Source organism: Penicillium oxalicum, chromosome IV (genome assembly GCF_001723175.1).
Source record: "Penicillium oxalicum strain HP7-1 chromosome IV, whole genome shotgun sequence".
Lineage (NCBI taxonomy): Eukaryota > Fungi > Ascomycota > Eurotiomycetes > Eurotiales > Aspergillaceae > Penicillium > Penicillium oxalicum.
The window spans coordinates 3107015-3131931 of NC_064653.1; the positions used below are offsets into that span (position 1 = coordinate 3107015).

Here is a 24917-nt window from a genome sequence, read left to right on the forward strand (position 1 = left end):
AAGCAAAAGAATGCCAATTCCATGATGATGAATTTACTGGTTTATGCGGTCTACTTTTTTTTTTATTCTTTTTATTTTTGTATTTTAATTATCACCTGGTCATCTGACTATGACTTATATGTCGGCTTTAGCTGGTCGAATGCAATGTGACGTTGATGCCAAGGCCATATCAATGATATCTTTGATTCACCCATGTCCACATTTCCAATAAAGGTGAGGGACCTCGACTTGGTCCCAATCGACGTACACCTTCTAACTTATGTTCACGACTGGATCGTAAGCAGAACTATATCAACTTCTTCTTCTAGTCAAAATCAACGAATAAGCTCTCCCCAGTGAATCAGACAACTCAGTCACTATCAAGTATTTCTCGGACCTTATCCAAATACAAAAAGCCATGTTCCCCTCGGCTAATGAATATTATTGCATCTGCATTTATAATTTACTTCAAGAAGAGAGCTGAATAGCCCCGTGCCCATCCCGTCATCCCCCGGGAACAAATCGAAATCGAGTCAAGTCTTCCAAAACCTCAACCTCAAAACTTGACCACCACAATCTCGAAGAAATCCAACTCAATACAAGACACCCCGCCTCTACATGACGACCGTCCATACACACCTATAGTAGGTAGAGGTCTCCACCAGACCCCCCCTCCCCCACCACTACACACATGAACGCAGTCGCTCAGGCTCAAGCTCCAAGCCAAATTCACCATGAACCTAATATCATCATGACCAGCAGCGTAGCGCGAGCGTCAAAAATAGCGCCAAAGTCTGGAGTTTCCATGTTGATCCGCTGTGTTTGTTCCACGGCAGCGATGATCCGGGGCAGATGTGAAGAATATGTTGGAATAGGGAGTTGAATTCGGTGATGACAGCTCTCAGATTCAGTATTATGGAGAATAAGAAGGTAAGGAAGGGGTGTTGTTTGAGTGTAAATGGGGGAAGAGGAATTGGATTTGGAATCTGGTGCTGAGACGGATGGTGGAGATGGAAATCGGGCGATTCAGGCAGAAGACCAAGACGGGATGGGATGAATGGATTGTCTTATGCGGATGGAAGAAACGACTGAAGTGAAAAGGGGCAAACTAGGTAGCTGCGTAAGAGAATATCTGGGCTTTCAAGTCTGTGCGGTTAGGTCTGAGGTATCATCTTTGTCGAGAGAAGTTGATGTACGGTATACCTCGTGAATTTCCAAGTTCTTGAAGTTTACATTTTGGAGGTAAACTAGGTGTGGGTTTTTCTGCTTGACACATGTTCGATTCAGGAGGGAGGGGAAAAAAAACAGACGACACTAATAATTCAAAAGGTATCGAAGATTCCATCAAAGCCAAACTCCTCAAATGTGATATCTTTCCAGAACGCTTTCCTGTTCCCCAAACACCGGTAATTCACATACTTCAACGCCTGTCTAGTCGTCGGCCGAGCAGACTTTATGAGAATCATGTAATCCAGCAAGAACGCCAAAGCAGCTTGCTGGTCACGAAACGTTTCTTTTTCTTTTTGACCCTCTCTACCAATTCCAAGTGCGGCTGGATGCGGTAAAGACGGGAGGTTTCCATTGCAGGCGAACGGGGTCGATTCTGCGTGACCCTTTCACTTTCTCCTTCTCCATCCGCTTGTTATGCTCGTCAAGAACTTGGTCCGTGAGGACGATGATCCAGTTTCCTTTCTAAGGAGGGGGAAAATGTCAGTCTTCCGATACAAGCTTTGCGAATCTCAATCACTGTCAAGGGACTCTTCCAGGGCCTCCTTGGTCAAAACTTACATGGTATCGAAGCATGTTATTCACCAACAGCGTCTCGTGAATGTCCTTCTCCGTCATGGATGTGAGCAGAGCGAGTTCATTTTCACTCATCGCTTCCCGATTAGGTTCTGCCAGCAACTCAACAAGTGTCTCTCGCCAGTATCGACGATAACTCAGCAATCCCAGATCACTTAGCGGCTTTTCTGGAGAGCCTAATTTGCCCTCACGCTTGCTGAGCTCATAACTCATGGCGATCAACAGGCGACCATAACCCGCTCGCTGGTATTGTGGGAATGTCGTGATACATGCCAAGTTGTATCCTTCGGCGGAGTCTTTCTCTTTGGAGAAGTACCCGACCAAATGACAGCCAGTGTCGTCGCGGGTGCACATGCAATAGAACAGAAACGGGTCCACATCGTAGTAGAGCGTCTTGTGATCAAGGAAAAGCTTGCTCAGAAGACACAAATTTCGGCACCAGGTCCGTTGACGTCGACCATCCACTTCGAAAAATGAAATGTTGTCGTCGCGGTAAATTTCATTGCCCGGAGGATGGACCATTGTGCACTTGGATCGATGTCTCTCAAAGGCGCGGTAATTGTCGAAATAACTGAGGCAAAACTCATCGATGTACACAAGGTCCACATCAGAGAAAGAATCTGGGTACGGTGAGAAATACCATGGCTCAATGTCGTATTTGCCCATTTGCAGCTTGGTCAAGTTTCGCACGCGGTGAACCTCGGTGGGATTTTGGGTCATACTTCCACCTGTTCGGAGCCGCTCAATCTCCTCCTCCCGAGTGATGACTTCGCCAGAGGCAGTCTTGACTTCTTCCTTGAGGGGAGCATCTGGCATTTCCAGGTCCTCGGAGTCGAGGACTTTGGGCGTTCCGGCAACGGAGACGCCTTCAGATCCCACCATCGAGATATCTGCGCCGGGCGTATCACGATTCTCTTTCCCACCGGCTGTCGAGGCCCGCGGTGTCTTCGATACATTTTGATTCTTACTGCCAAATGCATCTGGAGTGCTTGATACCTCGCGGCTATCGGCACGATGTTGTTTTTGGGCATTCTTGCTGGGGGCCTTAGCGACTGCAGCCTTTTTCTTTTCGGCCTTCTCAGGACGCGGCCATTCCACCTCTTGCGAGAGGTCTATCCGTGCAGCAGGAACCCACTCTGAAAAGTACATCCCATCAGCATTCATTCAGTAACCACACAAAAAAAAACAACCAAAAAACTAAAGATCCAAGATCATCAGGCAACTCACCATCGAGACGTTTGTTAAAATCAACATAGTGAACACTGCAAAATGGTCAGTACCAGATATGACAACAATCATCCCTGTACAAAAACTTACTAAAAAGACAAACCCCCCTTCCGTTCCCGAATCGATAGAATCTCTGCTTTGCGAAGTTCACCATCCTGATACCTCCGGCTTTAGTATCAAGTCACGTGATATAGGACAGGCTTTTGCGCTCCAAGGGATTCCTCACCTTCTGCACCATGGCCTTTACACCGAGTCTATCATCTGAATTAGCACATGCGACCGAGGAAACACGGGACTGCAAGCCTCCAAAGCGAGATTTGGATGGTTTTCTGATGTGCTGTTGTACTGAAACATACGTGATGGTGTTGATGGTGGCGAGTCCCTTCTCCACGGGGTCAGGCGTGCCCGTCACCTCGCCAGACTCTCTGGGACCCATGGCGGTGCGTGTGGAGTAGAGGTTTGAGTGAGAATATGGGTATCTTCCGATTAAATCGATGTATGTGGTGCGATGCACGATCGGTGCCAGGTGCGTGATGAAGGCAAAAGACAGAGATGCCGGGGATGCGTGTTATGTCAGCAAGACCGCGCCCGCCGGTGCGGCTCAAGCTCGTCCCCGTGGAGGTGCGGAATCTTGCGCCTGGATCCAGGGAGATATGGTCCATGCTAGGCAACTATTCTCTCAAAGCCTAGTGTCTACTGCTACGTAGCATTTGGTAAGATACAGGGATGATGGCAGAGTGTCAAGTCATCTGTCATGTTGAGAGCAACCTGAAAGATCACATAGGGACAATACACATGTAGAAGCCCCATGCGGATTGCTTTGTTAAAGTAAATGAATCCTTCCTATAGTACAAAGTTACATCAAGGCGCCTGCAGCAGTCATGAGCCAGAAACCAGAAACCAGCAAATAAAGCAAAGGGGATCATGTTCCGATCCTAAATCAGTGCCAGCCATTGATTGTAGCAGTTCCAGCGATGAGCTCATCCAGCTCATCCTTTCGACTCTTGTAGAGTTCTTGAGCCTCACGCTCCCGACGCATGATAAAGGACACTGCTTCCCTCAAACGCTCCAGTCGCCGGGTCACAGCAGCTTCCTCTGAGATCTGTAACGTCCGGAAAGCATCCAACTCATCTTGCGCTCTTGGAAGGGCCGTGCCCGCCTCGACAATCTTAGCTCGGAGAGCTTTAGCACGGTTCTGGTAACCGCCGTAATGTAAAGCCAACTTCTTCTCGAGCTTATTACCCTTCTCTGCAGTGGCCAGCAAGGATGCCTGAACGCCGTCGAATGCTGCGATCATGCGCTGTTCTTCTTGGAACGCATTGTCTTCCTCGTCATCACCGTAGCGATCGAGACCGGGCAGAGCTTGAGCCCGAGTACTTGACCAAACATCGTCGCAAGTTTCTTGCCATTCCTTCTGCTGTCGTTGGGCTTCATCCAAAGCAACTTCGGCAGCCAGAGCGGCCCGCGCGGCTTCCAAGAAATGGTCATCAAGGCGGTCCAGCTTTGGTGCTTTGCCCTCAATTTTAGCACCGGGGAGTGGGTGCTTGCGCGAGTCGTGAGCAATCATGAGGGCCGCCTCCTTGGCAATCAAAGCCTCAATAGGGTCGCTGGCATGAGAAGCGGTTTGCACCAACGCCCCCAGGTCGAGCACGACGGGCCGAGGAAGTCCTCGCTGATATACTTGCGATTGACGCTTGAATTCTGCCTTTGCAGCTCTCTCTCTGGCCTCCTGCTCTCGGCGATCCCGCTCGGCCGCATCCTCCTCTGTCATCTCTACGCTCGTAGAGGGCTCGGCGGTTTCGGATGGAAGTTCTTCCAGTTCCCACTCAGTCTCTTTGGGCTTCGGCAATGACGCCAGCTTGCTGCGGATAGACTGGCGGGTTAAATTTTCATGCATCCTAATCTCTTTCGGTGTGCTTCCAACGAGCTGAGCGCCCCCTTCTTCCCTGTTCAATGCGAAATGATCCCGAGGAGTACGCAGAGGTGTGGCTCCTGGTCCAATACCGCCATGCATAGGGGTGGCACCGACACCATTGGCCTGCCGGAAAGGTGTGGCCATGGGATTGGGGGTCACGATGTCTTGCCGTCGAGGTGCAATGCCCTCGAAACCAGTCGAAGATCGGCCTTCGTGCAAGGGCGTATTCTCTCCTCCCAAAAGCGATGACTGTGTTTCCGTGAGAGCTCGGATGTTCTTGATCTCGTTCGCAATGTGATCTTCTTCCGGCGCTGCTCGAGGTGTGCGGATCGGCGTTCCTCCAACAATCGCGCCATAGTTTCCAATAAGACCCCGGGTCGTTTCTTCATCGTTACTCATCCGACTGGCCTTATCTCCGGCCATACCCATTTTGATAATATCCTCCATCTCTCCCTCGCTGACCTGTGGGGCAGGAAGAACCAACCCTCTCCGTTTGCTGCTCTGCTCTGCCTCACGGATTTTCTGCATCTGGCCCGCACGTGCCGCAGCGGCGAAGGCTGCCGAATTACTGTTTTTATCGTTCTTGCGCTTCTTGCGCTCGGCGTCTTCGTCCTCCTCGCCTTTCCGCTTATTCGCCAGTTGTTGCTTCCGAGGGTCGAACGTTTCTCGTTGGCGCTCATTTCGAACCTGTTCATCAACCGTATCGTAGAAGCCGGGGGCTGCTGGCTTCTCAAAGGGAATGTCCGCATTGTAGTCCATCTCGCCGGGCTTGCGAGTCTTAACCTTGACATTGATACCGGCGTGTTTCAGTTCACGACGTTTCTGCAGGACGGCCAACCGACGAGACTCCTCCAATTGTCGCTCTCGTGCTTTGCGCTTGGCCTTCTTACCCTGTGTATTGGCAAGACGGGCGCGAGCTTCACTGAGCATCTCCTTCTCATCTTCATCGAGGTCTATCGTATCGGGGCGTGCAGGCTTAGACTCGGGATCGGGGTCCAACTCTCCGGGACTGGGACTAGTTAGCGATTTGTTCCATCCGCATAGAATCTCTCATCAACATACCGAAGCCGACGGACATCGTCCGCACTGGGAGCTGCTGCTTCACCACCTTCCGGCCCTCCAAGGCCAAGTTCGTCATTTTCACGAGCTTCAGCTTCGTCGAGAAGCTTCTGGTACCGTTCAAGACACTGGGTGGCCGTACGTCCGACGATGGGAGCAATCGTGCGCCATTGCGTTGGCATCAACTTGGCCAGGTGTAGAAGTTTTTCATCCTCCTCTCGCGACCATTCAACTTTCCGAATACCAGGGTCCAGCCATTCGATCCAACGCGCCTTGCATTGCTTGGGGGTCTTGCGGGCGAGAAGAGAGGACACACGGGCCCATTGGTTGAGTCCATACTTGGAGACCTGCGAATGGTCAGTCTCTAGCGCAGATATTTTGGGAAATCCTCAAGAGATTTAAAATGACGTACGGCCGCTCGGAGGACTTCGTCCTCGATATTCGTCCTAGAAGCTGTTAGCGGCGACGATTGCAATGCGAGGCGGATGAGTGTGAACGCACCAGACACCTCCTTTTACGACAGGCATGTTGAAAACTTTGACGGTGAGCTTTCCAAGATCTCTCACGAGCAATCAAAAGGCCGCTCAAAGATAACCAAGGCGCAATTAGAAAGCAGATCCCCCGATAACACCAGTCGACGCGCGCGTGATCTCACGAAGCTGCAGGAAATGCGAATTCGCCAAGTCCAAGTGCTCTGACCGCCCGCGGTGTCCGCCCCCGCGTTAGGTAAGCGGATCCCAATTTTTTTTTGGATTTTCTTAGATTTTTTGTTTTAGTGTAGCAGCCTCTTTTCCCTCAAAAAAAGAGGAGAGCTGATAAAGACATCCACAATGTCAACGTCGGTCAAGGCCCCTTCACAGTACAAGCAGCCATCCCGTAAGGGTAAGAAGGCTTGGCGCAAGAATGTTGATGTTACAGAGGTGCAGGAAGGTCTGCGCCAGTTGAAAGAAGACGAAATTAAAGGGTACGTCTACGATTTCGGTCACCTGAAGGGTAGGAGCCTGAGATTTGCTCGCTGACTTTATTTCTCCTTTCAAATAGGGGTGTTCTCGCAGAGAAGGCGTCCGAAGAACTTTTCACCCTCGACAAGACCGGAGATGCGCAAGTTCGACAAACAATTGTCAAAAAACGCAAGCCTCTCAGAGCCGACCAAATTATCGCTCAGCGATCTGCTATTCCCGCGCTGGACGGACGCAAGCGTGGTAATCCCAACGTCACAGATGGAGTGATTGAGCCTACGTCAAAGAAACACAAGAAGGACTGGGTCAGCCGAAAGGATTATCTGCGATTGAAGCAAGTCGCCAAGGAGGCGAATCCCATCAACAAAAAGAGCGGCGACGAGATTTACGATCCTTGGGCGGAGGATGCCGAGGAGCCCACTGTCTACGACGACCCCCAATTCGATTTCCTTGAAAAGCCCAAGCCCAAGGTCGCCCCAGAGACCCTGAAGCATGCACCAATCTCACTCGCCGCTAATGGCAAACCCATTCCAGCCGTCCGTATGCCCCACGCAGGAACAAGTTATAACCCAGTGTTCGAAGACTGGGACAAGCTTCTTCAGGAGCACGGCGAGAAGGCCGTTGAGGCTGAGAAACAACGCCTGGCGGAGGAGAAGAAAGAGCAGGAGCGACAGCGGTTGATCGCCGAGGCCCAGAACGACGATGGTGAAGTCAAGTCCGATGACGAGAGTGCTTGGGAGGGCTTTGAGAGTGAATACGAAAAGCCGGATTGGCTGAACAAGAAGCGCCCCGAGCGAAAGACCAAGGCTCAGCGCAACAAGATCAAGCGTCGCAAGGAAGCCGAGAGGCAAGCCAAGTGGCAAGAGCAGCAAGCGAAGAAGGAAGCCCAAGTGGATCGAATTCGGGAACTTGCAGAACTTGCCAAGCAAAAGGAATCGGAGAGTGCGAATCAGTCCGATGGTGACGATTCCGAGGGGGAGGGAGATGACTTGGCCCTGCGACGGAAGCCATTCGGTGGCAAGCTTGCGTAAGACTACATTCCTCATTCCGTGTACGACCTCGAATACTAACATGGTGCGACAGGCCTCCCGAAAAGCCACTGGAGCTGGTTCTCCCCGACGAGCTGCAGGATTCACTTCGTTTGCTCAAGCCCGAGGGTAATCTCCTGGATGATCGATTCCGTACGCTCATTGTGCAGGGTAAACTCGAGTCCCGCAAGCCCGTGTCTCAGCCTCGCAAGTCCAAGAAGAAGATTACGGAGAAGTGGATGTCGAAGGATTTCAAGGTTCCTGGGTTTTAACTAATCATTTGAATGATGGGCTTTTTTTTTCTTTCCCCAACGGCGTGCATTGGCGATTGGATGAATACATTGGTCAAAATTCGAGGCTTACCTGCATATTTAACTATTTTGTTTTTTGGATTTTAGATCGTGGCGAATAGCTCCGCACAATTGATGATATATCCTTTTGAACTCAATCAGATGCGATAGATCAATGAAGGCTTCCTCGTCTCGAGCTTATGGGCGGGTGCTTTTGTGGTTTTTCCATAGTCAAGGCATGAGAGACATTGAACGGACGATGGAAAAAGATGTGAACTCGGTCCATAGATTCTTCCATTGCTGCCAGCACAAACCTCAACAGCCTGTGGATTTCATGTAGTCGTCCAGGGTACACTACGCTTAGTCTTTTCTTGTGCACCTCCATATGTACTGGAATCGGGGTAATGGATATCTACATGTACCTAGAGCGCGAATGACAGTCTGTTCCTATTCGATGGATGGATTTATATCGCCCACAAGGCAAATAGCTATGTAGATTCTGTGAAGAAGTTCAAATGGATGAGACTGACCTGGAACAATATGCCCGTCCGCTGAGGACTTGGAAGTTATACACTCTATTATAGGAGAGCTCTCAATTTCTTTATGAGGGCTCAGAGCTCCGTCTAGAGCTTGTTTGTCGTGAGTCCATCCATGTGGATGCCAGCAGCCTAGTTCGTCATATGGTTGCGAGGTTGCTTCCCTGTGTTAGGGCTTTCTGCTTCTTATTTTTCTCATTTTTTGAACTTGGAAACGTCTTTTGTACCCTCTCTACTTTTGGTGACCATGATTTATCATTCATTAATAGATCATTGGTACGATTAAGTCGCATTCTTTTTGAGAGATCGAGAACATGCAACCAATCTAGAGCTTCGAGTCGATACTCCGTGAGTGGAGTCTGGTCCTGACCCTCGAAGACATGGTCGCAGTAAGAAATACAGGTGGATGTATGTTTATATAGGCTCGAATAAAACTGGAAAATATGAAATCCTTGCTTCTAAAGTCTCCGTATTTGCGCGTTTGTGAAAACACTTTATTATCAGAAGTTGGGAACGCTAGCAAAGTACCGGTCCCAGACAAAAGTAAGCTTTCTCCGCCCGAACGTCATAACGAACGGGCAACGGAAATACGCGACGCGCCTCGGGGACGTCAACTTACCCTGTTAAAAAATCCAACGCCGGCGTCCTCGACATAAATATCACTGACCGACTCAACTGCTCACATTTGTCCCCAGCCAACCTTGAAGACGACTTGGATCAAACACTTGGTGGCAGACATTGTGCTTTCACAGCTAGCCAATCCGGTCCTCCTAATTCCCTTCCAATTTGTAACCGATCGCGCGACAATGCTGGACATGCACACCTTCCAAGCAGGCTCAAAACCGCTCAACTCACAGACTGAAAATGAACAAGTCACAAAATTCACTCCCAATATCCTCCCATGTCGAATCCACCACGATGGACCAATCGAGTCGCCAGACCGATTCTGGATCACGCAAACAGATGAGCAGGGTAAGCGCAGGCGCGCAATTGAATTGGCTTCCCAGTGCAATAAATTTGGTACATTGAAAGCTGATTGATGGTTTTCTCTAATTCTTGGGCAGATGGTCATTCAACTGCACACTTTCGAGGACGCAGGCTACGGGGTCGACGGGTCGCAGTCCCAGAGGGCTATCAGGGTGAGTATCCCAGACCAGTTGTCTTACCACACATTTTGCTGACGCTCTCTCTGCACCAACAGGCGTAATTGCCACGCCGACAGAACGGACTCTTCCAGTAACGCAACAGTCAAATAGCGATTCGATGGGCGACGGGGAATCAGAACCAGAAGAGTCGGTTAAAATCCTCGATGCGCAAGGCACGTTTGACGAGATGATGGTTTGGGGACATGAGAATCTTCCTGCGGCAGACGATACCTTTGTCAAAGGCGTAGAGGAGTGGATTCGATTTGCAGAGACGGTGAGTTTTGCCAGTCTGGCATGCATGCTTCAGATTTCGGGAGTTGGGCTAATTGGAAACACAGATGCATGGAGTATCGACGACAATGAAAAGTTCAGACAAATGAGCCTTACACTCGGTCACCAGACCAAGATAGCGGTCCTTCACTTATACCATTCCCCCTTGGGCAGAAAGTATCAGCTATTGAAGAAGGCGACTTGAAGTCTAATAAACGAGGGAGAACAATGTATAGATATCGATACCGGTCTTGAAGCTTGGTTGAGAATCAAGACAGATCTCTGTGAAAGTATTGCTGCAACGGTCCAGGATATGCAAAATTCAAACAGGGTCTCAATTTGAGAATCTGTGCATAGTAGCAAATCTATAATGCCTTGGGATCATTTTGCGCTCTCATCGCGATTGACGGATTGCCACGAGAGATGAGACGATAAGGTTGCGATAAGACAAATAGACTGACCGCCCTTGATTGTCACGTTGATAAGAGCCCAGTCCCCGCGCTGCTATTCTTTTTGAATCGCTGTGGGAATAGAAAGTTTGCTTCGCTACATTACATTGATTTTCAGGATGGAGAATCAATCAGACGTGCCCAGGGCCGATCCAGAAACCCTTATTGCCAAATTTCAAATTGACAAGCTGCTGAAGCAAGGTATGCGGTCTCAAGAAGCCATTTCACCATCCGCATGAGTACTAGAACTCACCGGCCGTAGATCAAAATGGTCGGCGCATCTCTCTGCTCGGGACCATCGACAAGCAGCAAGGTATTTTGACTGCTGAACGTGCAGCCTTTGCGACTGAGTCTCTAGAGGTTATTCAAGCATTCCACTCAGCAATCTCTCGTGTCAAAAACCTCGGTGACAACGATATTTACCGCTGGTATCTCGCATCATCTACCGGTGGCAGTGGCCAAACCGCCGACAGCCAGCAGGATCTGAAGCTCAACCTGATTTGGCCATGCACAGCGAAGCACATTAAAAAGTATTCTGACCAGCAAGTGCGGATGGTGACCGAGACTCCTGAGATTTACCGAGAGTATGTTCGGCCGTTTATGCAGGCGAAGCGTGAGGAAGGGCATCTGAACTGGGTATTCAATATCCTCGAAGGTCGAACGGAGCAAGAAGATGTGATCATGCGGGATGCGGGCCAGGGTCCCGAAGACGCTTTTTTAATGTTGCCAGACCTCAATTGGGATCGAAAAACGATGAATTCGCTCCACTTGTTGGCGTTGGTGCATCGCCGAGACATTTGGAGCCTGAGAGATCTGCAAAAGAAGCACATTCCCTGGTTGAAGTACCTACGACAGCGGGTCTTGGAAGCCACGGTGAAGATGTATCCCGGTCTGGAAGAAGATCAATTGAAGCTTTATGTTCACTGTAAGCTAGGGCCACGACCACCCCGTCCTCCAAACGTGGTCAAGATCTGACTTTTCTAATTCCTGCTTCCCTGTACAGACCAACCGACATATTACCATTTCCACATTCATGTTGTCAATGTCATGCTGGAAGCTGGCGCTACCCAGGCCACAGGCAAGGCATTTGGCCTGGAGAATATCATTTCCCAACTGGAGACGATGTCTGGCGGCGATGATGTGAGCATGGCGGATGTTAGCCTGACTTACTACCTTGGCGAGGCGAGTGAGTTGTGGACAGACATCTATGCACCATTGAAAACAGGCCTCCCCCCCGTGAGACACTAAGAATAGAAGGTATGCCACTCTTACTTCTTTGTCTCTCTCGGGCAGGTTGTCGCAGAGGTTTCTACAAATGTGATGACTCGATCTTCCTATCACGGACCACCTTTCGTGACTCTCCACGGCTGATACATCTCAATTTGCTCCTTTTTCAAGCACTAGACCTTGAAAATTCCATCGTTTTACTTGTCTTGTTTCTCGCATAGCTTTTCCCTCTCATAGCATGAGATCCACCGTGCTTGCACGACTACAGCCTACCTTGGACGAATCTCCCTTGCTCCTCTCGAGAAGAGCTTTTGCAGTTCTGAATACATTATGGCCACTACTTCCCCCTATTTCACTAATACTATGCCTCAGCTTGAAATTCAATAATCTCGTGCTCTGCAGACACGACCACGGAAGAAGCGAACTGACGGCTATGGTTGTCTTCGTCCGATCTTCAGGTAGAAAAATTGGCCGCAGGCGGGGGCGGCGTCATATGCGTGTGGAGAACAGCTCCGATAAAAGCTTCCCCCCGCAACTTCATCTCCTCGGCACAAACTCCCTCGTCTTTTGTCTCTTCATCCTGACTTTGTATTTTCCCCCAGCACCACCTTGAAGATTCTCCTATCTCGAATCACATAATCTGAACTCTGTCATCTTCATCAAATCCTCCCTCTCCACAATGGCCGACAATCCTGATGTTCCCAATACTCAAAAGGCCTTTGTGCCACTGGGTAAGTTACCCCCCCATCTCCATGCTCCTAATCTGACACTCATTGCTTTGGGGGGAAAACAATCGCACCCACTATGATAACAAGATAGGAGGACCGAATGTACTAATACGCCATTTTTCTCTCCCACCCAGAAAACAACCCCGAAGTCATGTCCCACCTAGTCCACCAACTAGGTCTCCCCCCATCTCTCGGCTTCACAGACGTCTACTCGATCGACGAGCCCGATCTTCTCGCCTTTGTCCCCCGCCCATCTCACGCTCTTCTCCTCGTCTTCCCCGTCTCCGAAACATATGAGCAATCTCGACGATCAGAAGATAGTTCCCTCGACGAATACACTGGCTCCGGTCCCTCCGAGCCAGTCATGTGGTTCAAACAGACCATCCGAAACGCCTGCGGTCTGATCGGCCTGCTCCACGCCGTCGCCAACGGTGAACCCCGTCAACATATCACCCCGGGCTCCGATTTGGATCATCTCCTCCGACAAGCGGAGGGCTTACAGCCCATCCGCCGGGCGGATTTATTGTACGAGAGTAAGGCGTTGGAAAGTGCGCACGCGGACGCGGCCAAGCGGGGGGACACGGCGGCGCCGCAGGCGGAGGATAATGTCGATCTACACTTTGTTGCGTTTGTCAAGGGTCTGGATGGGACGTTGTGGGAATTAGATGGGCGGCGGAAGGGGCCGTTGGCGAGAGGCAAGTTGGGCGCGGAGGAAGATGCGCTGAGTGAGGCGGCGCTTGCGTTGGGAGTGCGTCGGTTTTTGAAGACTGAGGCTGAGGGGGGGAATCCTGATTTGAGGTTTAGTCTTGTGAGTTTGGGGCCGGTCTTTGATTGAGAAGTCAGCGTCTGGGATGATGGACTGGGGTGTTGAATGGAAGAAGATATGCGCCGTAACATGAAAAACATGACTTTTCCTCATGCAGAAGTGTCGGAGGAGATTGATATGTTGATTTCAAAAGATCGAATCATCTACTTTTCCAAATGCTCAGATCGAAGAAATAAGGTCTGCTATACTGTGTAAGGGATAATTTTAAAGATGACAGATGTTCCAATATCATATCTCATACACCTGATAAATCCCAGCGTCTTTTGAATACACGAGATCTTCTTCTATCGAGAGAGAAAAACAATTCGACCCTCGTAGCGAAAAATGGAACACGAAAGATGTCTATAATTTTTCAAGGTCTTTCGCCTCCCCACTAGATTCCACAGCCTCCCCAATGCCAGGAACCTTCTTAGTCGTGCCTTCAACATCAGGGGCTACCACTGTGGGCCCATTTCCCGAAACTGCATCACCCCCCTGGGTACCAAGCGTCAAGAATGGAACAATCACAACCGAAAGACCGGCACAGGCAGCGCCAAACCAGTACACGGCCAAATAAGGTCGAATATTCGAACCAGACGAAGCCATCTGGCTTGTCATAGAACTACTGATGGATGTGGCGATACCGAGACCCAGATTGTTGCACAGTTTACTGACGGTGTTGAAGATGCCACCAGCGATAGATTGTTGGCTGGGTGGCAGTGATGACATCACGTACATCTATTGCTGGTTTAGTCTCCAATCTCCATGATTGCAAATGGAAAAGAAAGGGAAAGGAAAAGGACATGCACATACATTGGTCACATTGAATGAGATATCAGCACCAACGACAACGAGGACTAGGGCCGGAAAGACGTAGGCCCAGTAGATCGCCTCTTGTTTCATGAAACTCAGGATCAAGAATGATGCCAAGTAGGCAAGTGAGCCGACTCCGACGAGGAGCGTGTTGCTGACTCGATGGAGAACCAAGCCGCAAACCACGTTGACGAGAACGCCACTGACAACCATGGGGAGCAGGCGCACTGTGATGTCGAGAGCTGAGAGGTGCTTGATCTCTTGTAAATAAAGCGATAGAAAAAAAGTGACGGCAGAGAACCCCATGAAGCCGAGGCAGAAGTTGGCCATAAGCTGTACATTTAAGAAAGGGAGATTTCCACATTAGTTCAATGCTTTCTCTGGTATATGCGCAGTGAGATGAGTCTCTTACCAAGGAGAAATTGCGATCTTTCCAAACCCACAATGGCATCAAGGCATGTTCGGCAACTGATTGCCAGTAGAGAAATCCAGCAAGCAGAATAATACCCACAATGAGAAGAGCGAGCACGTAACCTGTCTTCCAGCCTTGCGGCGCATCACCAGCCAATCTGTGAAAAAAAAAACAATTAGCTTTTAAATTCCTCCCAAAATATCTTGGCCCTGGAAAACAAAGAATGAGAAAGAAGAGAAGAAGGCTCTTACGTGAGTGAACTCGAGAAAAAAGCAAATCCGACAATCACCAGCGCCGTGCCTAACAGATCAAATTGCCGAAGAGCGCTCATAGTCACGGGCGTCCGCGCAAACGTATCCGCCGGCACTGTCCACACCGTCAACACCGTGAAAATGGCATAAACAACAGCCAATGCCCAGAATGATGCCCTCCAGTTATACACGTGGGATGCAACCCCGGAGATGATCATTCCTCCGACAAAACCAAGCGGGTTTCCCGCACTGAAACACGCAAAGGCGCGATTCTTCCGCTTGGATGGTTTTTCATAGACGGCGCCTAAAGCGCCCACGGCTGGTGGTACGACTGCGGCTGCGAATAGGCCAAGAACACCGGAGAATACGTCCATATAGATGGCGTTTGTTGCGAAACCGGCCACTAGTAAGGAGAGGGTGAAGCCTGCCATGCCGATGATGAACAGCGCTTTGCGGCCAAACATGTCGGCGAGTTTGCCGAATGTCAGCAGGAAAGCACCACTGCTGAGACTGAAGCGTGGGTGTTTGAATGTCAGTAAACGCTTTTCCAGTCTTGCAAATTGTGCGCTTGATATGATGTAATGAAAGTAGAAGCACAAACAGCTGGTGTACTTACGAAGCACCGGCATTAATCCAAGTGATCTCTGCCGAGTTCATATTTAGATCAGCTCCAATAGACGCCGTCACACCCACTATACAACCTTGGAAGAACGACTGCTGTCCAATTGCCATGGTAGCTGTGAGTACGAACAAACATTCCTGAAGAGTCGAGGTAAAACATTCTGGTCGTTGAGCGTAGCTCGGTTGTTCGTGGGTGGCCAGGCTTAACGTTGGGCCTTTTTCTTGATCGTTGTCATCGCCGTCACCGTCTCGGGATGATCTAGGTTGAGAGGACATGTCCAAGGTGGGCTGTGTCACAAAATGCAGCGGTTGCGGAATTAAAGATGAGGAAACGGGGTCTCTTGTGAGGTGGCTTTCGACAATGGTTCACAAGTCGCTGACTCGTCTAGTTAAATAATGGATTGGCAGTGCAGTGTGAACAAAAAAGACGAATGCCCCGTGGATGAGACGTGTGAATTGCGCCTCGTCGGCAATGCCGAGCGCCAAAGATCGGAATTGAAGTAAAGTCGCTCGCAAAAAAGCCGGGCACTACCACAAATGAAGACTAGCTCTTTCCGCTTTGGGGTTGAGCACGACTTCTCCAGGGGGGGACGATGTGTTTCTTTTTGAACTCCTGCAGAATTGATATCTTCAAAATGAGAACTCTGAACTGAGACGGGTTGGAAGAAATGCAGTGTGAGGCGAGAGATTTGGAAGGTCAGGATTCTGCGTTGGAGTCCGTTTATGCAAAGAGGAGAATGCGGTGAGATCGCTAGTATGATGGCAAGCTTGTTTGATCTGCTCATAGGTTGAAAGGTAAACGAGCTGGGTTAGATCCGTATAACATGCTCCAGATCTTCAGGGAGAGATACGCTAAACTCGTCGGTTACATCGATGACCACAAGAAATTCATGGTTGTGTCACGGACCCAGAGTCCGGCCCGTTTAGCGAAGGGTAACCTGAGATTTCAAAGCCCGCGCGGCGTATAGACAATCATTACTCGTGAGATTTGTATCCAGTATCTACTATTTACTAATTTTTCCACCTGATTGATTCATCAATTATCAATGGAAACTCTTCGAAGTTGGTCTCAGGTACAGCCATGTAAGGAATATACACAGAAACCCCACCTTGACTGTGGCTACCAGAGTCCATTGGAATAGGTTCCAGGTACCAACCAGTCAGCTAGATGAATACATACCCACCAAACATGGATGGAGATGTGCTACCGTATGGATCTTTTGTCGCTGAACAACCGGCTTTTGTCAGCGGCAGCGGCTCTATTCCGCGGCATGTTGATTGGTCCGGGAGGTGTAAGACCATGCGGAAAGCTCGAGGCTTGAACTCAAGCTCGAGATCTCGATCTTATCTGGCATTGCATGGCTCATACCAAGAATTTTGACGAAGAATCGAAAACGTGCATGAGCCCCCACCGAGTATCTTTTGCGAGGTAGATTCACCAAAATGAGTTAGGTCTACTGGAACTTGTGTATCATGAGCAGACACCTTCATGAACATTATCACATGGGTAGGGGAAAGTCGAGTCAGTTCGCCTTCATCGAATGAAATGCCCGGTTCGAAAAAGGCCGGACATCGTCCTGGTATGCTTTATTCAAGCTTCGCCAGCGGGATGGAAAACATCTCTACTGGCCTGGAAAATTGTTCTGAGCTACATGCTACAGGTCTATCGTACTGGCTCTGGGATAAGTCGTTGATGAGCGTGCTGGCCAATACAGCCAACTTCATTGGTTTTGTCACAGACTCCTCTCCCAGCACCATAAATTTCGGGGCTCACTTATTTTCCAGAGACATTCAAGCATATTTAGAGACTCAATCAGATATTCAAGCATCCTCTACTGCAGGAGCCTCGGCCCAGCACTCCCTTGCATTGAATTTCAAAACCTCATTACCACACGCCAACCACCCAGCCGTCAAATTTCGCGCAAAGATCTCCATCGCAGAATATGATTGCACTCTCAAACCTCCTTCTTTCTCCATGAAGAATATCCTCTCGAACAATTCTTTGAGACTGGGTTTCCGCGAATGTAGATCAGGCACTGCGGCAATGACTCGTCGACGAATACTGCCTGGGTCAACACCCAGTAAGTCGTTGGACTTGGTCCAAGTATCATGTCTTTCTTCGGCTGAAATTGCAGAACCTGTCGGATCCGCGCGGCCAACCACCAATATCTCATATGGTTTTCGCCAGAGTCCATCGATGGGACAAATTGGTTGTCCATCGGCAGTGGTCTTAATCCATATCCATTCCTCAGTGATACGGAAGCCACTGGTAATCAAGGCTTCGTAGGCAGCTCGACGGGCTTTTTCGGCGTTTGTGATCCATATTCCTGCTACTGAGAGCCGGCTTTGTGAGAGAGATGAGCGAGTGAGTGTCGTCGTATCAGGGTGGTTCAACTTGGCGTCAGCATGATAGGAGTGAACTCGAAGAATATCACGCAATCGCTGTGTGAGAATAGCCATTTCGGAATAGGGATGGATTTGGTAGTGTCCGCTTCGGCGCACAGATCGATTTGGCCATGGTGGGTCGAAAAGCAAGACATTGAATTTGTGGCTCGAAGGGATTGTAGGAATGGGTTGATCAAGAGACTTGATCCGGGAGTATTGTCCAGAGCTTTCTGCTGGTGAAAGGGGAAGTGTGCACATGGTGAAGTCGGCCCTCGGTGGAATGATAAATTCATTTGGTCCAAGTCCGTCGGACGGGGACTCAATCACAATCGTGGCAGGTTCCGCAAAGACATTTTTGACAACGCACTCGCTCAATTCGTTAAGAGAATGAAAGATGTTGTCGGATGTGGATGACAATATCAATGGTGGTATCGACCCGAAAGAGTTGCATTTTGAAGATTGCATCGGGCCAGAAGACAATCCAGAGGATGATCCACGAGGTCGCTTCTTCACGGGTTGCAGGCCTTCACTAGGAGACTTGGAAGACTCTCGAGTACGAGGATCATCACAGAGCACCCGGGGAAGGCACCATGGATGCTCCTGCCCACCGTGTCCAGCTGAGATCATTTCAAGTGCTGATCTCACGAGGGGCTGAATGAACTCATCATGGTATCGCTGTTCACTGAACGGGACCTTCTCCAGAAGCTTCTTGCGTGCAGCGAGCGATTTGGGCTCTGTAGATGGGAAAGGCCTTTCCAAAGGCCTTGTTGAACGCAGTAATCGTCTTTTCGTTCTGCTACGTTCTTGTGGAACGGCGGTTGGATCGTCCGATGAGATCACAGGTTGAACTTCCTCTCGAGTAGATTCATAGCGGGACAAATTCTGCGCCAGCGCTATTGAGAGAGGTGTGTCGATGAGAAAAATCGTGTCTTCTGCATTGCAGTAGATCACCGCCGAATCTCTGACTGGAACAAGTGGCATTTCACTTATAGATTCCTTGCAGTCATGTTCCCAGCTGATTTACCTCATCGTCTTGGCTTCTTTTGATCTCTAGAGCGAAGAAATTAAGATCGTCGATGGTCGTTTGGAAGTCGTTAGCTCACTGACGCATTATACTGGTGCTTGAGGCAAGATTCATACATGCTGGTTGCAATTCCATCTCCGAGACAGTCGAGGAAAACGATAAGATAATCAAGTCTGGGGAGTAGTTTTGCCGGTTCCGGCTCTACCTCCTTCGCGGGCCAAAAGAAGACTTACATGCGCATCTGATCGCAAAACTTATGTTTTTTTGGCGGAAAGGCTCTCTCTCTCTCTCTGGAAAAATACAAAAACGGGATCAGACGTATCCCAGCCCTGACTTTTTTCTTATGAACCGACCAACCCGCAGAAAAAGAAAGACCAACTCTCCAATCGCACGTCAATCTTCTCATCCCCGGTCCGCGTCGGATCAGCGATCCAGCGTCAAATCACAGACGCGGAGGGAGGAAGGGGAACAGAAAATGCATGATATGAGCCAACTATTCAATTCACAAAATGAAGCAAGAATGACCCGCTGAAAGATCCATGATGAAATGGCCATAAGAGCGTGACCGTAAGATTTGTACAAGACATGAGAGACACAGAGAATTTTTGATCAGAACTTAATTTAAAAGAAGAGAAGAGAAGAAGGTTCACAGGCCAGAATTAACGCTGTGCGGGAAAGGATGAGTTAGCGCCGGGCCCATGGTATCGGGGATCTCATACGGAAGTACTTACTCGTCCACGTCGGCTTCCATTGCTCTGGCCTGGCACCGGCTGAGACTGGGCGTAGTACTGGGGAGGATATTGATACATCTGGCCCGGGTTGACTACGGGGCTGTACTGCTGAGGGGAATAGCTCGACTGGCTCATCATGCTGGTGGAGTTCATGGCGCTGGGAACCACGGACAACGGTGGAAGTTGCTGGTTCTGCAGAGAGCGCAGATTCTCAACGGATGGAGAGGCGGTTGGGTAGCCGAAGTTGGAAGAAGGCACGTTCGGGTACATAGCGGCAGGGGACACGCCACGGCCTTGAGCAGCCAAATATGCCTGGTACTGGAGCTGTTGTTGAGTCAAAGGAACGTTAGGGTCGAAACCGTTCATGCCCCCGAGTCCATTCAGAGGGCCCGCAAAGCCATTGAGACCGTTCGCGCCGTAAGCGTCAAGGGGAATGTTGCTTTGATCAGCAGTCATGGGACGAGAGTCCGGTGCTTGACCAATGATATTCGGGCCAAAGGGACTCCCAAATTGACGGTCCGTCGACGGCTGGACGGGGAAGTTAGGATTAACATGGCGCGGAGGCTGGCGGTGTTGCGCTTTCTCTGGGGGCGAAGGGTGACTGACGCCATGAGCCTCGCGGGCGTGGTGGTGCTCCCGGCCACTCCCGCGAGATGACAAGCCAACTTCATCCATCAAACGCTTATATCCTTGGCTAGGAGAAGCCTTCAGTTTGGTGAGAACCTTTGCCACATTCTTCACAACTTCTGCTCGCATCTTCTCGTCAAAGAAAGGAGTAGTAAGGACCTTGAATATCAAGGTGGCTCCCGATGATTGATCACTGAGAATCTTCTCCAACACCTCATCGCCCGGGCTGAAGAAGAGTGCCTTGAGCACAATGTCTCTAGCGTCGGGCTCATTTCGCTGATTGATGACCTTGAGGACAGTAAGGTATGCAACCTTGTGGGTGCACAGATGGACCAGATGAGGCACAAGTCGAGGAGCGAGGACGGTCCGCCGGTGAGGGAATGTGCAAGTATCCAAAAACCAGGTGAGGAGTAGGGCCCCGTTGGCGTTGGTGGCAAGCTGAACGCTGTGAAGGGCAATGGCAGCTGCGAGGGCTCGCTGTTGATCCTTGGTTGCGTGGTGGCTCTCCAAGCAAGCCCGCATGGCGCGCGCACCGAATCGGCCCTGGGCAACCTCCCACATACGACTCAACATGGTCTCGAAAATGAAGTCATTATAGGGGGCACCAAATCGCAGGCAGCACTGCAACACATAATTTCCATACTGGTCGAGGAAGAGGGGCACGGTGTAGGGGCGCAGAGCCTCGACGATCATGTTCATCTGAGTCGGGCTCTTGGCGACATCGATGATTTTCTGCGCGGCCCAAGTTCCGTTCTTGTGCACACCAATCTCGGCAAGGTGAGGAGCAATCCGAGCGAGCATCTCCTCCTTAGTACCTTCGGAACAGAATTCGAACAACTTCTGGACCACAGTGTTTCCAAGGTAGTCTGACGAAAGCTCAGCGACTTCAGGGAGCATAGAAGTGGCAGTTTCTTCAATCTCCTGGATCGAGCAGGCACCGTTGTCGATACGCTTGCGAATGTCACGCAACCGTGGCGCGTCGAACATACGGGCCTGGCTGGGCTCTGCGACCGCAGGGATCTCATCCTCAAAGGCCTCGAAGCTGATAGCACTTTGAATAGTGTTCGTAATGTTGCTAGCATCTTCTTCACTGGCGCCAAACTCCTGCACAATTTGAATCATTTCGGGTAGCAAGTCGATTAAAGCGGGAATTTTAGGGACAGCGCCAAATTTACTGCTTTGGTCTAGAGCTTCCGGAGCCATGGCCGACTTGAAGTTCGGATCCGGAGTGGGTGAGGACTGAATGCCATTGGCGCCAGGAGTGCCAGTCGCAGAGGTGCCGGGCACCTTGGCGTAGCCAATGCGAACCGGACCCGCGCCGGGGAAGATCTCCTTGCCATTCAAGAGCGACTTGGCCTGCACAGCGCTTTCAATGCGTTCAAAATTGACGAAGCCACAGTTCTTGTGCGTCAGTACACGGGTAGATTCGATCTTCCCGTACATTCCGAAGATAGCATCGAGTGAGGTGACTGTGGTTGAGACCGGAATGCTGCCAATCCACAGAGCCCGGGTTGGTCCATCCTGGTTATTCTCATCTCCTGTCTCCCCGATTGCCCGAACGCCGACTGTCTGACCACCGGCTGTCCCTAGGTGCATAAGTTGAACAGCCTCCGCCAAATCATCATATTCGCCGCTCTCGGAAATGTGTAAATCAGAGGGTGTGAAGCTGTTCTCCAAACGAGACGGCGTGGCAAGGTAGTTGCGAATCGATGATCGTTGAGGTGGAGCCTCAAGAATACCTGCAGTTCGTGCTCGGGGGCGGTTGACGGAGGCGTGACTGGCGAAAGCCTGCACAGCCAAGTTGTGTTGATGGATCTGGGCCTGAGTAGCAGCAAGCTGAGCGGCTGCAGTGGCGGCGTTGGGAGTCAATGTTCCGGAAGGAACTCCGGAGTATCGGCTTTCGTATTCCATATCCTCATCATCAGCATACTTTTCCTTCGCATTCACCGAGTATGAGCGGAATCGGTTGTTGCTCTTCATCATTGCCAGTTCAGCGAGAAGAGGTGGCAGAGCTGACGCTTGCTGCTGTTGCTGCTGCTGATGAATCAACTGCTCCACCGAAGGCCGCGAAAGGCTAGCCCGGGGCTGCTGAGGAGTCTCAGCAAGTCCCAGGTAATCCAAAGTTCTCACGTCCGCAGTATCTTGAGAAAACGAGGATTGACTTGGCGAAGCGGGGCCCTCTGACGAACGAATGCTTGTGAGTGTGGTCGCTCTGTCGCGACCAGATGATGGCCACCCCGAGGAGAAAACGGATGAGCCAAAAGGACCACCTGCACCAAGAAGGCTGTTTCGCTGGGGCATGGAACCAGCGCGAAGACGCGAAAGCATCGTTGGGTTCGAGGCCGCACTCGAGGCCGCGATGCCGGCGCCCGGGTCCATACCCGTCACACCCGGCGGTCGGAACGGACTAGTAGAGGGAGTCGGGCGAGAGGTTTGTGATATGAATGGCTGCTGAGTTTCCACCTCATTCAAGGTGCCCATAGGGGGAAATCTGGATGGCACGGTCCCCGCTCGAGCTCTCCGACCAGACGCAGTCATTGAGCCATTCGTGGATGGCATGAGATCGGGGAAGCTGTCTTGACTCGGTGACTCGGGAATGTTTTCACGCAGTGGTGTTGAGTGGCCACTGGTTGGGGGACCCCAAATACTGGCAGGGAGGCCTTCTTGCGCCTGGATTTCGCGGGCACTGTTGATTGGTGTCAGTGTGAGCGTTTCGACTTTGGACGATTCCTCCCGGCCAACATCCCATCGCAAGAGAAAACTTACCGCTTCGGATACAGGCGTGTTCCCAAGTCATGGGAAGGGGAGCCAGCTCCCAGTCGCGACGCACCAATGGAGGAAGATGAGCCGAATGGCGTCTTCGATGTCCCCGGACCAGCTAGGTCGCTTGGGGAGTTTCTCCCCGTCGAAGTCCCCGACATTGACTGTGTAGTTGGATTGTAGTTGAACGCCATCTGTCCTTCAGGCCGGGAAACTGGAAGCATTTTGAATACAACTCTCTGCTGTTGCGGAGACGCACAGGCCTCTATATCCACCTCTTTCAAATCCAAGCAACTATATCAGAGGAGAACCTCAGGTCGACTGCGGGTGATGAACGATCCAGAGAGTATAGTTCAGAGGCGCCGGCGATTGGAAAAAGCCACAATGCGATACACGGCGGGGGATGACTGATGGGGGTCGCACGGGCAGAGAAGGGACGGGTGGTCGGGTCTATGATCATGTGAAGATGCAAAATGTCAGCTGCTAGTTGTTCAAACAAAGGGAACTCCGCTTTTTTGGATGGCCGACGAATTGCCTGTGGGAGGGGCGCCAGACCCGGGGATGATGATACAAGGGAGGGGTCGGCGAGGCTCTGCTATCACCACGGAGCACAAATGGGTGGGGGCAACTGAGGATTCATCAAATTTCTTGTGAGAACTGACCCAGATGTAAGAGTAAGGAAGTGAGGTAGGCGAGGCTTTCACGATAACTGATATTCCGTGGGTGTGCCGTGTCGATCCTCGATGCGGTTTCCCCGGATTGCGATCAAACAGCCCGAAAAGGAATCACAATATAGCTCACGCTGTCACCTTCACGACAGCAACAGCGCAGTGTAAATTGGAAAAGACGGCCAAGGGAATGTCTACACGAAAGAGCGTAGGGCGGTATCGTTCAGCGACGGCACGCGGTGAGCCGGATGAAGAGGTCTCGGAAGGGATCGATGTGGCTGGAAGATGAGTTTAGTTTCGCGCGGCTCCGGGGGTCAGGATTGAAGGGTAGAAAGCGGTCGCACAGTGTCAACACCGCGATGGTGAGTTGACTGGACATGAACAGAACCAGATCAGGGACTTACTGGAGACAGAGTCGAAGAAGAAACAGAGAATGAAGGAAGGGTGGGAGAATTGAAGAGGGGAAAGTGGGTGGGTGGAAGAAGAGAAGAAGGTGTGGAGTGAAGCGGATGGTCGAGAGAGGGTTTTGGCTCGGAGTGGGCAGCGTAGCCGTTTGGACGGGAAGCCTTGAGTGAGGATCATCATCCAGAACAGCCTGGCCAGTCGGTGGACTCGGTGCACCTGAAAGGCGGAGGATTAACGCATAAGCCATTCCTCTTTACAGCGGCGGTTTACCCATCAAATCCAGAGATACGACCGGGGTATTAGGCCCTGGGGAAGTTCTGTGGACATGCAAAAAACAATATGTCTGATCGAGCAAGGCAGGTCAAGTCTTCACCCAAACGGGTTGTGTTAGGGAAGACATTCTGCTGCATATCCGAGGACGACGGCCGTCCGGCATACAAAGAGGCCTCACGGGGATTCTGCCATCACGAAGAAGCTATTCAGATCTATTTTTACGCCAAATGAGTCCCCCGTCCCTCGCCATTGCCAGAAATGCATCATCATAATCACCAGCACCAGCACCAAGCCCGGACTGTCGGCACAACAATGTGGATTGGCATGGCCCCATCGATGTCATCGCTCAGATCAGTCCCAACAACCACACTCGTACCAGTCGGGAGCCACCGCAAATTTGATACGATTTGATGCACAATTCAATGCAGAACAATCCCCGATGAAGTTGGGCCCTGAGCGCGTGTGGCTTCTAAAGCTGCCATGACCTACGCTTCTGCGCCGGGTTCCGTTGATTTTTGGACCTCGCT

General features: G+C 50.7%; 9 protein-coding genes across 9 annotated transcripts; 3 read left to right on the forward strand and 6 right to left on the reverse strand.

The window, feature by feature from the left end:
* Positions 1 to 1512: 1512 nt before the first annotated feature.
* On the reverse strand, positions 1513 to 3445 carry POX_d05852 (Histone acetyltransferase ESA1; the record flags this gene model as incomplete). Its single annotated transcript, XM_050114688.1, has 6 exons — positions 1513 to 1671; positions 1768 to 2918; positions 3010 to 3044; positions 3100 to 3164; positions 3236 to 3263; positions 3366 to 3445. 6 exons carry the CDS (start codon positions 3443 to 3445, stop codon positions 1513 to 1515), a joined length of 1518 nt encoding a protein of 505 aa, XP_049969639.1.
* A 504-nt stretch (positions 3446 to 3949) lies between these two features.
* POX_d05853 (Pre-mRNA-splicing factor cef1) lies at positions 3950 to 6510 on the reverse strand (the record flags this gene model as incomplete). Its single annotated transcript, XM_050114689.1, has 4 exons — positions 3950 to 5933; positions 5987 to 6330; positions 6396 to 6429; positions 6485 to 6510. The coding sequence occupies 4 exons, from the start codon at positions 6508 to 6510 to the stop codon at positions 3950 to 3952; spliced, it is 2388 nt and encodes a 795-aa protein (XP_049969640.1).
* Positions 6511 to 6813: 303 nt separating this feature from the next.
* On the forward strand, positions 6814 to 8242 carry POX_d05854 (uncharacterized protein; the record flags this gene model as incomplete). Its single annotated transcript, XM_050114690.1, has 3 exons — positions 6814 to 6947; positions 7025 to 7969; positions 8026 to 8242. 3 exons carry the CDS (start codon positions 6814 to 6816, stop codon positions 8240 to 8242), a joined length of 1296 nt encoding a protein of 431 aa, XP_049969641.1.
* Positions 8243 to 9602: 1360 nt separating this feature from the next.
* On the forward strand, positions 9603 to 11908 carry POX_d05855 (uncharacterized protein; the record flags this gene model as incomplete). Its single annotated transcript, XM_050114691.1, has 6 exons — positions 9603 to 9768; positions 9861 to 9935; positions 9998 to 10307; positions 10779 to 10861; positions 10923 to 11585; positions 11664 to 11908. The coding sequence occupies 6 exons, from the start codon at positions 9603 to 9605 to the stop codon at positions 11906 to 11908; spliced, it is 1542 nt and encodes a 513-aa protein (XP_049969642.1).
* Positions 11909 to 12566: 658 nt separating this feature from the next.
* POX_d05856 (Ubiquitin carboxyl-terminal hydrolase isozyme L3) lies at positions 12567 to 13450 on the forward strand (the record flags this gene model as incomplete). The annotated part of the gene is made up of 2 exons (XM_050114692.1): positions 12567 to 12618; positions 12750 to 13450. 2 exons carry the CDS (start codon positions 12567 to 12569, stop codon positions 13448 to 13450), a joined length of 753 nt encoding a protein of 250 aa, XP_049969643.1.
* A 333-nt stretch (positions 13451 to 13783) lies between these two features.
* On the reverse strand, positions 13784 to 15793 carry POX_d05857 (uncharacterized protein; the record flags this gene model as incomplete). Its single annotated transcript, XM_050114693.1, has 5 exons — positions 13784 to 14158; positions 14234 to 14566; positions 14646 to 14802; positions 14897 to 15406; positions 15513 to 15793. 5 exons carry the CDS (start codon positions 15791 to 15793, stop codon positions 13784 to 13786), a joined length of 1656 nt encoding a protein of 551 aa, XP_049969644.1.
* Positions 15794 to 17338: 1545 nt separating this feature from the next.
* POX_d05858 (uncharacterized protein) lies at positions 17339 to 18883 on the reverse strand (the record flags this gene model as incomplete). The annotated part of the gene is made up of 1 exon (XM_050114694.1): positions 17339 to 18883. The coding sequence occupies one exon, from the start codon at positions 18881 to 18883 to the stop codon at positions 17339 to 17341; it is 1545 nt and encodes a 514-aa protein (XP_049969645.1).
* A 702-nt stretch (positions 18884 to 19585) lies between these two features.
* On the reverse strand, positions 19586 to 23268 carry POX_d05859 (Pumilio domain-containing protein; the record flags this gene model as incomplete). Its single annotated transcript, XM_050114695.1, has 3 exons — positions 19586 to 19591; positions 19658 to 22970; positions 23051 to 23268. 3 exons carry the CDS (start codon positions 23266 to 23268, stop codon positions 19586 to 19588), a joined length of 3537 nt encoding a protein of 1178 aa, XP_049969646.1.
* Positions 23269 to 23324: 56 nt separating this feature from the next.
* POX_d05860 (uncharacterized protein) lies at positions 23325 to 24297 on the reverse strand (the record flags this gene model as incomplete). The annotated part of the gene is made up of 4 exons (XM_050114696.1): positions 23325 to 23494; positions 23707 to 23753; positions 23846 to 23990; positions 24117 to 24297. 4 exons carry the CDS (start codon positions 24295 to 24297, stop codon positions 23325 to 23327), a joined length of 543 nt encoding a protein of 180 aa, XP_049969647.1.
* Positions 24298 to 24917: the final 620 nt, after the last annotated feature.